The 11,737-nt window shown below is 50.3% G+C and overlaps 1 protein-coding gene across 1 annotated transcript; it reads left to right on the forward strand.

Moving 5' to 3' along the window:
• Positions 1 to 133: 133 nt before the first annotated feature.
• On the forward strand, positions 134 to 11,602 carry SPINT1 (serine peptidase inhibitor, Kunitz type 1). Its single transcript, XM_008570249.1, has 10 exons — positions 134 to 307; positions 6,851 to 6,978; positions 7,252 to 7,390; positions 7,481 to 7,651; positions 7,817 to 7,843; positions 8,165 to 8,290; positions 8,400 to 8,450; positions 9,697 to 9,867; positions 10,075 to 10,122; positions 10,686 to 11,602. The coding sequence occupies exons 1-10, from the start codon at positions 229 to 231 to the stop codon at positions 10,895 to 10,897; spliced, it is 1,152 nt and encodes a 383-aa protein (XP_008568471.1). The 5' UTR covers positions 134 to 228; the 3' UTR covers positions 10,898 to 11,602.
• The last annotated feature ends 135 nt before the right edge of the window (positions 11,603 to 11,737 follow it).

The raw sequence follows: 11,737 nt of genomic DNA on the forward strand, positions 1-11,737 counted from the left end.
GCCGCCCCGCCGGTCGGGCGCCGGCCGCGCGCGTGTGCGGGGAGGGCCGGACCTCCGCGCCCCTCCGCGCTGCGCTCCCCGCCACTTACTCCCAGCCGGCCTGCCTCCCTCGAAGTCTCCCCGGCTGATCAGGTGTGTCTCCCGCTCCGTCCCCTCCCCGCTCTCAGGTCACAAGCACCCTTGGAACCCAGAGGACCGCACTGTGAAGGTGACCCCCCTGGGAGGACGATGGCCGGCGCCCGCCTCGCCTGGACCCACATCCCTGCTGTCGCTCTGTGGCTCCTGTGCTCGCTCGGCCTCCAGGCAGGTAATGTGCGTGTGCCCGCGCGCGAGAGCCAGGCAGGGCTCTCCCTGCTTAGGATGTGGTAGCCAACCCTTGTTTACTGCCAGGGATAAGGGCAAAGTCGGGGGCCAGGGCTCCTCTTTCCTCATGGACTGAACAGTCAGCGGGGATCAGGGCCTATCCAGAGCCTTCCCCGGTCTCTCTACCTGCTGTTCTGTCCAAGTGGGGCTCGGTCACCACTCATAACCTTTGCTAGCACTTTACTGATTGCTGTGCCGTGTGTATCCTCTCACTCAGGCCTCGTGACAGCAACCTCAGAAAAGGGTGCTATTAGTAGTTATCTCACTTTATTTATGTATTTATTTTTGCTGGCCGGTGCAAGGATCAAACACCTGGACCTTGGTGTTATCAGCACCAGGCTCTAACCAACTGAGCTAAGCAGCCAGCTATCCCACTTTTTAGATTAAGAAACCAAGACTCCCATGTTAAATAATTTGTCCAGGATAACAGTGCTCATAAATGACACTCAACTCAGGGGGACCTCCAAAAGTCCTGTGCTGTTTTTCACAGAGACCGCCTTCTGGTAGAAACCTAGCACTCTGACCCAAGACAGCCCAGCAAATAACAGAACTGGAGACAGGGGAGTGCAAGGGGCAGGACTGGGCTCGGACCGAGTCTGGGGGTGGTCTCAATTCTGGAAAGTGGAGAAAGGGACTTTCCTCTCCAACCTTTTCCTGGGATAGTCTCTCCCATATGAAGGGTCCTCTTCTCCTTGTCCTTCCAGCTCTTCTGGCTCTCCAAAGAGAAGCGAAATGGAGATTAGTGGAAGGGGCTGTGAGAGGGGGACACATCTGTGGCTCATGCTGGGCCACTGAGTCCCAGTGGTCCAGGGCTGGAGCCTGTTCCACAAGGAAGTAGCAGATAGTGTAGGTGGTGATGACTCTTATTGACCTAAGTTACCCGTGCCCTTCCTGCTCCAACAGAGGCCCCGTGGGAGTCCCACTCCAGAACCAGAGCCTGAAACTCTGGAATCTGGTTGGGGAGCTGAGCTGCACTTGGGCCACATGGTCTTAGGACCAGCCTTCCTCATCTGGAAACCCTCAGGATGGCATGTCTGGCACAAGATAGAGTGGAGTGGGGATTTCCTGGGGCATTTAGGGAACTGGATAGGGCTTGGATTGAGTGTGAGCTCCAGGCCATTCTAGGCTGCCCTCAGGATGGCATGTCTGGCACAAGATAGAGTGGAGTGGGGATTTCTTGGGGCATTTAGGGAACTGGATAGGGCTTGGATTGAGTGTGAGCTCCAGGCCATTCTAGGCTATTTTTAGGGTGCTGCAGTGCTCTGGGAAGTGGGGAAGCTTGTGTGTATGTATGAAAGGGTCCATTCTCAGCTGAGTCCAGCTGGAGAGATTAGAGGTGGGTAAGGGCAGGGTAAAGCTTCTAAGGGTCTCCTAGAAGCTAGGATAGAGTGAGACAGACTAGGTGGGGCAGGTGCTTAGGGCTTCTAAACCTTTGATTCATGTGCTAGATAGAAAAATCTTCCCCAGTGGGTTTGTTTGTTCCCCCTTCCCTGCCCGTGGCCAGACCAGTCCAGTCCAGATTCCTGCAGCAGGAGGCTGAGCAGCTTCTTCCTCTCCTCTTCTGCCGCCCCTCCTCTTTCCGGTGGAGGAGTGGCTTAGGAGGTGGAGTCTGCGTTTTTCCTGGAGATAGCCTGAGGCCTGGCAGCTGGGGAGGACTGCTTTTATTACCACTCTAGCCCTTTGCTCTCTTGGGGGTGGGAAGAAGGGAGTGGTAGGGCAGGGCATCTGTCCCTTGGTCCTGGGGACTAGGGCTTGGAGAGGACAGTCATGTAGTTGTGTGGGGGTGGGACATTCCTGATTCAGCCCAAGGTCAGATACATCACTCTGCCTGCCACTTCCACCCTGGGGGCCTGTGGGGCTAGCCTCTCTGCTAGGTAGACTGCTAAGTAGCCTGTCTTCTTCACCCTTTTCAGACAGCTGTGCAAAATGCAAGGAGAGAGAAACAGGATCATGCTGGCTCACTACCACAATGGCTTTGTCTCTCAGGGTCCTCTCCTGACTGCCAGCCAAGCCTCTGGGCTGAAAGTTGCTTCCAGACAGTCACTTTCTGTTCCTTCTCTTCCTGTCTTATTTCCCCTAAATCCCTGGAACCCAGTTCCCCTTTACTCATTTTTGTAGGCCTCTGTACCATTTGACATGTTTCTCTGTGAGACCTCTTCCCTCCCATCCCGTTTGTTGTCACTGTGTGTCTGGGTCTTCTCCCCTCTGTGATGTGAGCACCTTTTCTGAGTCCCCCGTTGGCTCTGCTCTCTCTGCCTCATCAAAGAGGAATGCCTGTGACTCAGCCCTTGCCAGCTGTTATCTCTTTTTTTATTTCCAGGCTGTTGGCTGGCTGGTACGGGGATCTGAACCCATGACCTTGGTGTTATAAAGCTGCACTCTAGCCAACTGAGCTAACCCTGTTCTTGTCTCTTTACCTTCTCTTATTCCTTTGCATTCACTCTTACACTTGAAATAACCCTCTGTAGAGCCTCTGTGGAGGTTAGTTTGGTAATATCTATCAAAACTGTAGATGCACGTAACCTTTGACACAATTCCATTTGTAGGAGTCCATCTTGTGGCTATACTTATACGTGTATAAAACAACTTACCAGCCAGTTATTCACTGTAGCACTGTTTATAATAAGGAGAAATTGGAAACAATCTTAATGTCTGTGAATACATACTGTAATTGTTTTATTTTTTGTTTTTCAGCAGCTGACCAGTATAGGGATCAGCATCACACTCTAAACTAGATGAGCTAACCGGCCAGCCTGATGCTAGAATTGAATACTGTGATGCTGTTTTAATAATAATAATAATAAACCCTGAGGCAGTATGGTTTAGTTTTTAGTAGAAAGAAAGATAATCAATCTAAATCAACAAGGAACTAGTGAGGACTGGTTAAATAAAGCAAAAATTATGGTGCTTTCACACAATGAATAGTATACAACAACAGCAACAGCAAAAAGGAAGGAAACATTTTATGTGTTGCTATGGAATTTCCAACATATATTAAGGGGAAAACAAGATAAAAAATGTTAACCTAAATAACAAACAGAGAAGTCTTTAAAGAGTATGATGAGTTTAATTGGGAATAGAACATTGCAATGGGGGAATGCGCGTGCCATAGTGAATAATGTGCGTGTTCAGGGAGGTAAAGGAAAAAAGGGTTTTTTTAAATTTTTTAAAAGATGACCGGTAGAGGGATCTTAACTCTTGGCTTGGTGTTGTCAGCACCATGCTCAGCCAGTGAGCAAACCAGCCATCCCTATGTAGGATCCGAACCCATGGCCTTGGTGTTATCAGCACCACACTCTCCTGAGTGAGCCACGGGCCGGCCCTAGAAAGAGTTTTAAAGGAAAAATGATGGAAGATTACATAAGTGTTTTGGGATAATTATCCTTGCCTACAAGGATCAATACCAAGGGTGATGCCAGTCTAAGATTGGACAGACAGTTGCCTGGCAGATGTCCTCACAGAAGTTTTTCTTTCTTTTTTTGCGCTGGCTGGTGAAGTATTTTTTGAGTAAGGTCGTGATGGACTTTGTGCAAGGTTCTGGTTTTTCAGAGTCCTTTGTGATAGCTCTTGTTATCAGGCATTTGTGCATGAGGACCCTCCCTTCATTGCCTTTCCCAGCTGTTTGTCAGGGTTTTTCCCAAACATTTTGATTCTGAAAACTTTTACCAGAACTTACATGCTTGTGAATTCAAGTACTATATCTTGATATTCACACTCACATACATAGGTAAAAGTGGATGCCTTTGGGGTGAAGAACCTGGGGGGTTAAGGAGAAGAAGAGGCTTAAGTTTCACTACCCTTTTGTACCTTTTGTTTATTTTTTTTTTATTTTATTTATTTATTTATTTTTATAGTTTTTTTTTTTTTTCCTTTTTGTCTTTTTTCGTGTCCGGCAACGGATCACAACCCTCAGTGTCGCGCCCGTACCGGACCGGGACCGGCAACGGGATCGCAAACCTCAGTGTTGCTCCCGCACCTCGCTCAGCCAGTGAGCAGGAACCCGTCTGTATGTGGGATCCGAACCCTCAGCGGGAGCGCCGCCAGGCTTCCAAGCAGCGCACTGTAGCAGTGTGCCACCGGGCCGGCCCCCTTTTGTACCTTTTGGATTTTATATCATGTACATGTCTTACCAAAGTGAGAAAAACAAAACAAAAGACTATGAAAGCAATCAAAATCACACCTCTGGGCCGGCCTGTGGCTCACTCGGGAGAGTGTGGTGCTGATAACACCAAGGCTACGGGTTCGGATCCCATATAGGGGTGGCCGGTTGCTCACTGGGTGAGCGTGGTGCTGACAACACCAAGTCAAGGGTTAAGATCCCCTTACCGGTCATCTTTTTTTTTTTTTTTTGGTGTTATCAGCACTGCACTCTCCGGAGTGAGCCACGGGCCGGCCCCTTGCTTCCAATTTTTGATGTTGGGTTTCATTTCACTGCCTTCAGCCTTCTAAAACACATAGGAAATCTTAAGACCTATTGGTGCTTCTTTGGGTCAAATCAAAAACAGTCTATACAGGGCCGGCCCGTGGCTCACTCGGGAGAGTGCGGTGCTGAGAACACCAAGGCCACGGGTTCGGATCCCATATAGGGATGGCCGGTTCACTCACTGGTTGAGCATGGTGCTGACAACACCAAATCAAGGGTTAAGACCCCCTTACCGGTCATCTTTAAAAAAAAAAAAAAAAAAACAGTCTATACAGATTCCTTATAAATTACTGGTATCAAGGTGGGAAGGAAGAGATGTAAGAAGAAAAAGACATCACAGACCTCATACATATGGTTATCAAAATTATTGGCATACAGTCTATCCTAGCACAGAGTAGCTTTCTTACCCTATAGCATAAAATTACCAGCAAGAAAAAATAATACAAGAATAAGGTTTACGGCTAAATCAACTCTGTCATAATTCCCTATTCTTGCATTCTCAGAAGGATCCTAACTGATATACACAGTAACTGCAGCAAAATCTAAATAGTTTGTTGCTTGATCCACTCTGAACTCCCTTAAGCTCAGTGTCTGTTAGTTCTCTTTCAAGCTTCCAGGAATATCTGCTGAGTAAGAGGTGTCTCAGCTTTACCATTTTCTTTTCTGCACAGATAACAATGTCCTTACTCCTCTCCTGCTGTAGGGCAAGCCCTTGCTGATTTTCTCCCGTAAGATCTTTTCTCTTCTGTCCTGCTGTTGGGGTGGACCTTCCTGTAGCGGGGGAGGGAATTTGGTAGCAGGGTTGAGAGTCAAGCTATTAAGGTTCTTTATCAACATTTCTGAAATGGGGGCCGGCCCGTGGCTCACTCGGTAGAGTGCGGTGCTAATAACACCAAGGCCCCGGGTTCGGATCCCACATAGGGATGGCCGGTTCGCTCACTGGCTGAGCGTGGTGCTGACAACACCAAGTCAAGGGTTAAGATCCCCTTACCGGTCATCTTTTAAAAATAAATAAATAAATAAATAAATAAATAATTAAAAAAAAAAAAAAACATTTCTGAAATGGGTTGAGAGACTGCGGAATCTTCCTGGGAATTTCCTTCAATGGGCTTTGGAGACAACTCCAAGGTCAGGTGAGGGTTAAGCCTTTGTGGAGGGTCCATCAGTGGTCTAGTCACAGTTGTAAGCTCCTCCTAGATCTCTGAGTCCAAGTGGAAAATGATATTGCACTCTCAAATTGCTCCAAGATACCCTTGAAAGAACTCTAGTCAGAAAGCCTGACAACCCAAATGCCAACAGACAGTGGTAAAAGAGCCAACCTAAATATTCAGATCCGGTTTCCTCTTAAACAACCTAATCACATATTTTCTTATTTGGCTTTTTAAAAAATTGTTGTGTTATCGTTTTTTTTTTTCTTTTTAAAGATGACCGGTAAGGGGATCTTAACCCTTGACTTGGTGTTGCCAGCACCACGCTCTCCCAAGTGAGCAACCTGGCCATCCCCAAATAAGGATCCGAACCTGTGGCCTTGGTGTTGTCAGCACCACACTTTCTCAAGTGAGCCATGGGCCGCCCCTTACATTATCTTTTTAAAGCAATTAGCATAAGTATCTGCTTATTGCAGAAAATAGGAACAATCCCACCCCCTCAAGTATATACAGTGTGTATATATACATAGACATATGTATTCCTAAATGAGATCAGATGGCACATGCTGTTCAGTAATATGGTTCAGAAAGTGGCTTTTACAACATAAACATGTCTTCAATATACCAAAGACATAATGTTTCTGAATAGAGAGCTAGAAGCTAGGTTTTTTCCCTTTTTTTTTTTTTTTTTTTTGCTGGGCAGGGATCAAACGATGGATCTTGCTTTTATCAGCACCATGCTCTAACCTACTGATCTAACCGGCCAGGCCCTAAAAGCTGGTTTTGTTGTGAGCTCTTGCCCACATCCCTTGCAGGCTGCCTAGCCTCAAGTTGGTCTAGGTGTGGCCCATACTGCCACCACCAGGAGAGACCTCATCCTTCACTGAGAGTTGACCTTACCTCACCTTTTCTGCAGGGTCCCGGATCCCCAAGACCGGGCCAGGCATAAACTTGAAGGTACAGCCCCAGGAACCCATGGTGCTGAAGGATGTGGACAGCACAGATTGGCACCTACTGCAGGGTGACACAGACATCAGAGTAGAGGTGAGACACCAGGCTGGCTCCCTGACCCCCTCCTCAACCTCTCAGGTGCCCCCTTCTGGGGCTACAGGCCAACCATGGGCTCCAGATGGGGTGGGATAGAGAGCTGAGAATGCATTTATTTTAATTTTATTTTTTAGTTTTTTGAGGATGCATTTAATACCAAGTTCCTCTGCTCTCCCAGGGTGGGGTATATGGCTGGGAGGGCCTGGGGCAGCTCGGGGCAGCTCAGGGCATCAGGAGGTACCCAAGCCTAATGGCCATTCCTGTGTATAGAGGAGAGATCCGGACCACGTGGAATTCTGGGGACTCAAGGAAGGCACCTACCTGTTCCAGGTGACAGTGAATGGCTCAGACCAGCCAGAGAACACAGCCAACATTACAGTCACTGTGCTGTCTGCCAAGCAGACAGAAGGTAAGGCAGGGGGTGGGGAGGTGGCTCCTGGAGCCAGCCCCCTCTCCTAACTGGCCCCACAGGCGCCCTCACAAGCTGTCCTCCCCCTAGACTATTGCCTCGCATCCAATAAGGTGGGCCGCTGCCGAGGTTCCTTCCCCCGCTGGTATTATGACCCCAAAGAACAGATCTGCAAGCGTTTTGTTTATGGAGGTTGCTTGGGCAATAAGAACAACTATCTTCGGGAAGAAGAATGCATGCTAGCCTGCCGAGATGTGCAAGGTGGGCCTTTGAGAGGCAGCTCTGGGGTTCAGGTGACTTTCCCCCAGGGTGGGTGGTCTCTTCATAGTCGGGGAGGTGAGTGATGGGAGCCCCCATTTCCCCCCATCATCTCACTGCTGGAGCCTGGCCATGCCTCCTCTCACTTCTCTGTTCTCTCTCTCCCAGGACCCTTGATGAAAAGGCACCATCCAGGTGGGCTGTACTCATTTCCCTATTTCCCTCACTCTGCCAGGTCTCCAGCCCATAAAATGTCCATACCCCTGACGTACCCAACCCATTCCTCCCCTCATAGTATGTGGAAGGACCACACACACCCCACCCCTTCCAACCCAGCATTCTTCAGTCAGGATCTGCCCAGTTTCCATGCAGGAGGATTTGGGGTTGGTGGAAAGGGAATAGGGGATATGTCATGATGCTGTGTCGGGGTGGAGAGGGCAGGTAGATGATGGACCCTTGGCACTTGCTGTGGGCTTGAGTCTGACCTCACTCCCACCCCATCCCACCCCCACCTAGTGTGCTCTGGCATCTGTCACTCCACCCAGTTCCGCTGCAGTAATGGCTGCTGCATCGACAGCTTCCTGGAATGTGACAACACTCCCGACTGCCCTGATGCCTCGGACGAAGTCACCTGTGAAAAGTGTGAGGCCTAGGGGATGAAGAGGGGGTGGAAGCATACAGGGAGGTCCTGACAGCTCTGCCCTGCAGAGACCCTTGTTGGGTCCCAGCCTCTGATCTTTCATTTCTGCAGACACCAATGGCTTTGATGAGTTCCAGAGCATCCCTTTCCCCAGTGACAAAGGTGAGATCCTTCCCAGGTCCCCTGGGTCAGGGCAGATGCTGGCACTGCCATCCTTACCTATTCCACCCAGCAGTGCCAGAGGCTACGGGCACAAAGAGCCAGGGTGGGCTTCCAGCCCTCCAGATGAGCGGCCATGCCCTAGCTGTCTCCTGGGCTCACTTCTGTGGCTCTGGGTTTTCCAAGCGTCATTCTCTGAACATCTTTATAACTTTGGCCGTGCCCACAACATATCACTGAGATATTACTTACTCAGTTACTTTTTTAAGTTAATGGATTAAAAAGGAAATTTCATATCACTACCGTAAATGGGAAACCACTATTGCCACAAATTGAAAATAACGATAAAAATAAATAGAATACAATTATCTCAGTTGGTTAGAGCACGATGCTGGTAACGCTAAGGTCCAGGGTTTGATCCCTGTACTGGCCAGCTTAAAAAATAATAATAAGATAAATAAGATAATGTTAATAAATATTAGCTGATGGGCCGGCCCGTGGCTCACTCGGTAGAGTGCGGTGCTGATAACACCAAGGCCGCGGGTTCGGATCCCATATAGGGATGGCCGGTTTGCTCACTGGCTGAGCGTGGTGCTGACAACATCAAGCCAAGGGTTGAGATCCCCTTACCGGTCATCTTTAAAAAAATAAATAAATAAATAAATATTAGCTGAACATTGTTGCCTGCCAAGTGTCAGCCCCTGAGGTGCATCCTCTTTGTTAAAAAGGATAAACTACCCAGTGTTAGAAAACTGAGGCCTTGGGCCCGCCCGGTGGCGCACTCGGTAGAGTGCGGCGCTTGGGAGTGCGGTGGCGCTCCCGCCGAGGGTTCGAATCCCATATAGAGACCGGTCCGCTCACTGGTTGAGTGCGGTGCGGGCGCGACACTGAGGGTTGCAATCCCGTTACCGATCACGAAAAAAGACAAAAAGGAAAAAAATAAAAAGAAAACTGAGGCCTTGACACAGTCAGAAAAGTTGAAAGAAAATTGAAAAATCACTAACTGTGAGTTAGTGGAGTTTACTGTGTGCCTAAGGTTATTGTCCAGGATATGTCTTCCTTGCTTCTGGCAACACTGCAAATGGGCCATATGTCTGGGAGGCCTCTCAGGCCCTCACTGAGCCACAGCTGGCTTTAGTATGAGGCGCAGTAGGAAGTGGTGGGCAGCAGCCACGTGGAGCCTGGTGGTGGGTGGTGTTATGGGGGCGCCATGGACTTACTGGCCCCTTGGCTTGCTCCTTGCCTCCAGTGCACTGCGTGGACCTGCCAGACACGGGACTCTGCCAGGAGAGCATCCCACGCTGGTACTACAACCCCTTCAGTGAACGCTGTGCACGCTTCACCTATGGCGGTTGTGATGGCAACAGGAACAACTTCGAGGAAGAGCAGGAGTGTCTCGAGTCCTGTCGTGGCATCTCCAGTGAGTGGGGCTGGGCGGTGGGGCATGGGTGTGAAGGGGAAATTCTTAGCTAGCATTCTCTGCTTTGTCCCAAGGCGGATCACACCTCCCTCCTCAGAGAGCCTGGAGTGGGGTGGGAGAGGATGGCAGTGAGTGTTCTGGGGCACCGGGGAGCAGCTGAGTCTCAGCCCTTAGTGCTGACCGGTCTCTCTCCTAATCATTTTGCAGAGAAGGATGTGTTTGGTCTGCGGCGAGAAAGCTCCATTCCCAATGCAGGTAAGCCTTGGTCTGTCTTGTCACCACAGTTGATGCATAGGTGTCAACTTAAGGAATCAACTCCACATGGTTGGTTTTGACTGCCTAAAGGTATGTTGAGAGGGATTCTGAGGTGGCCTATAGGGACAGAGTGCCACAATCAGATAGCAATGCATGCCATGGGTAAGGGAGAGCAGGATAGTAAAGTATGTGCCAGGTGTCTGCCATCAGAATCCCAGGCCTTTCCCAAGCTACCTGTAAGTAGAGCAACCTCCAATGCATGCCATGGGTAAGGGAGAGCAGGATAGTAAAGTATGTACCAGGTGTCTGCCATCAGAATCCCAGGCCTTTCCCAAGCTACCTGTAAGTAGAGCAACCTCCAGTCCGAACTTGAATCCCACCACAGTCCCTTTGAGCTCCCAGATGGAGCTGTCCAGCTATTCGTGTGCTCCTGGAGGTCTGAGTTGGGTGCGCATGTCCTCCCACACGTGGCATCCACTGGACTCAGTCCCTTTGATATAGTGGGGGTGGGCATCAGAACTGGCAGCCCTGGGAGCTTCTCATTCCGCCCCTCCTCCTCCCAGGCTCTGTGGAGGTAGCCATTGCAGTACTTCTGGCCACCTGCATTGTGGTGGTGGTAGCCATCCTGGGTTACTGCTTCTTCAAGAACCAGAAAAAGGGCTTCCGCAGACACCACCGCCACCACCACCCACCCTCCACCCCTGCCAGCTCCACCGTCTCCACCACTGAGGACACGGAGCACCTGGTCTATAATCACACAACCCGACCCCTCTGAGCCTGGGGCTCTCGCTAGCTCTCACCTGCTCTCACCTGGCCCTGATTTCTGTTTGTCGAGACAGGCCTAGGCTGGGGACAACTTTGGGACCAGACTTCTCCTGCCTGTTTCCCAGGCCCACTCTGCCCCAGAGGCCAGGGCTTTAGCCCCCTTGGAGGAATCTCAGCTAAGCTCAGGACAGTTGTTTCTGAGAAAGCTCAAGGGTATGGGAGGAGCAGAAAACCCTTGAGCCGGAGTACCATACACAGATGGACCTGCCTACCTAGGAGTTCACAGGAAGTTGGAGTTTTGTTCTCTGTTCAGAGCTGCCTGCCCCTACCCAACGTGCTGGGAGGGGATCTGGGGTGGTGTCAGAAGCTAGAGGCCCCAACCCTGTCCTCCAGAGCTGCCCCTTACGCTCTGCACAGTCCAGGGCTGGGAGGGAGGACTTCCCTGTATAGTGTGTGCTGTAAAGAGTTGCGTTTTGTTTATTTAAGGCCATGGGGGTGGGTGAAGGGGAATGGAAGGCGGCTGTCTGGCCTCCTCTCTTCCTCTTTGCCCAAGATTGAGCTCTGTGCCCTTGGCCAGACCCAACCTGGCCTGGACTGGCAGTCACAGCCAGGAAGGCTCCGCTGCATCCCCCACCCCCCAGGGCTCTCCACTATCACACTCCCACCCCTTCCTCATTTTCTGTCACAGTGTAATAAAATGTTTTGTTCTGTGGGGTTTCTGCCTCTGTTCTGTGGGCCAGGAGAGGGACAAGGTTGCTGGGGGGAGATGCGTCCGCCCCGTCCAACCGGTTCAGGCTTTGGCCACCCTGTTTAGCAGGTTTTCCCACCTCTCCCGAAACTGCCCCAGCCC

Source organism: Galeopterus variegatus, unplaced genomic scaffold (assembly GCF_000696425.1).
Source record: "Galeopterus variegatus unplaced genomic scaffold, G_variegatus-3.0.2 Scaffold583, whole genome shotgun sequence".
Lineage (NCBI taxonomy): Eukaryota > Metazoa > Chordata > Mammalia > Dermoptera > Cynocephalidae > Galeopterus > Galeopterus variegatus.

Bases quoted from the DNA above. Each gene is read 5' to 3' on its own strand.
- SPINT1 (XM_008570249.1), top strand. From the start codon at position 229: ATGGCCGGCGCCCGCCTCGCCTGGACCCACATCCCTGCTGTCGCTCTG. The intron at 308-6,850 runs GTAATGTGCGTG...CCTTTTCTGCAG, and splicing joins CTCGCTCGGCCTCCAGGCAG to GGTCCCGGATCCCCAAGACC. The intron at 9,868-10,074 runs GTGAGTGGGGCT...ATCATTTTGCAG, and splicing joins GTCCTGTCGTGGCATCTCCA to AGAAGGATGTGTTTGGTCTG.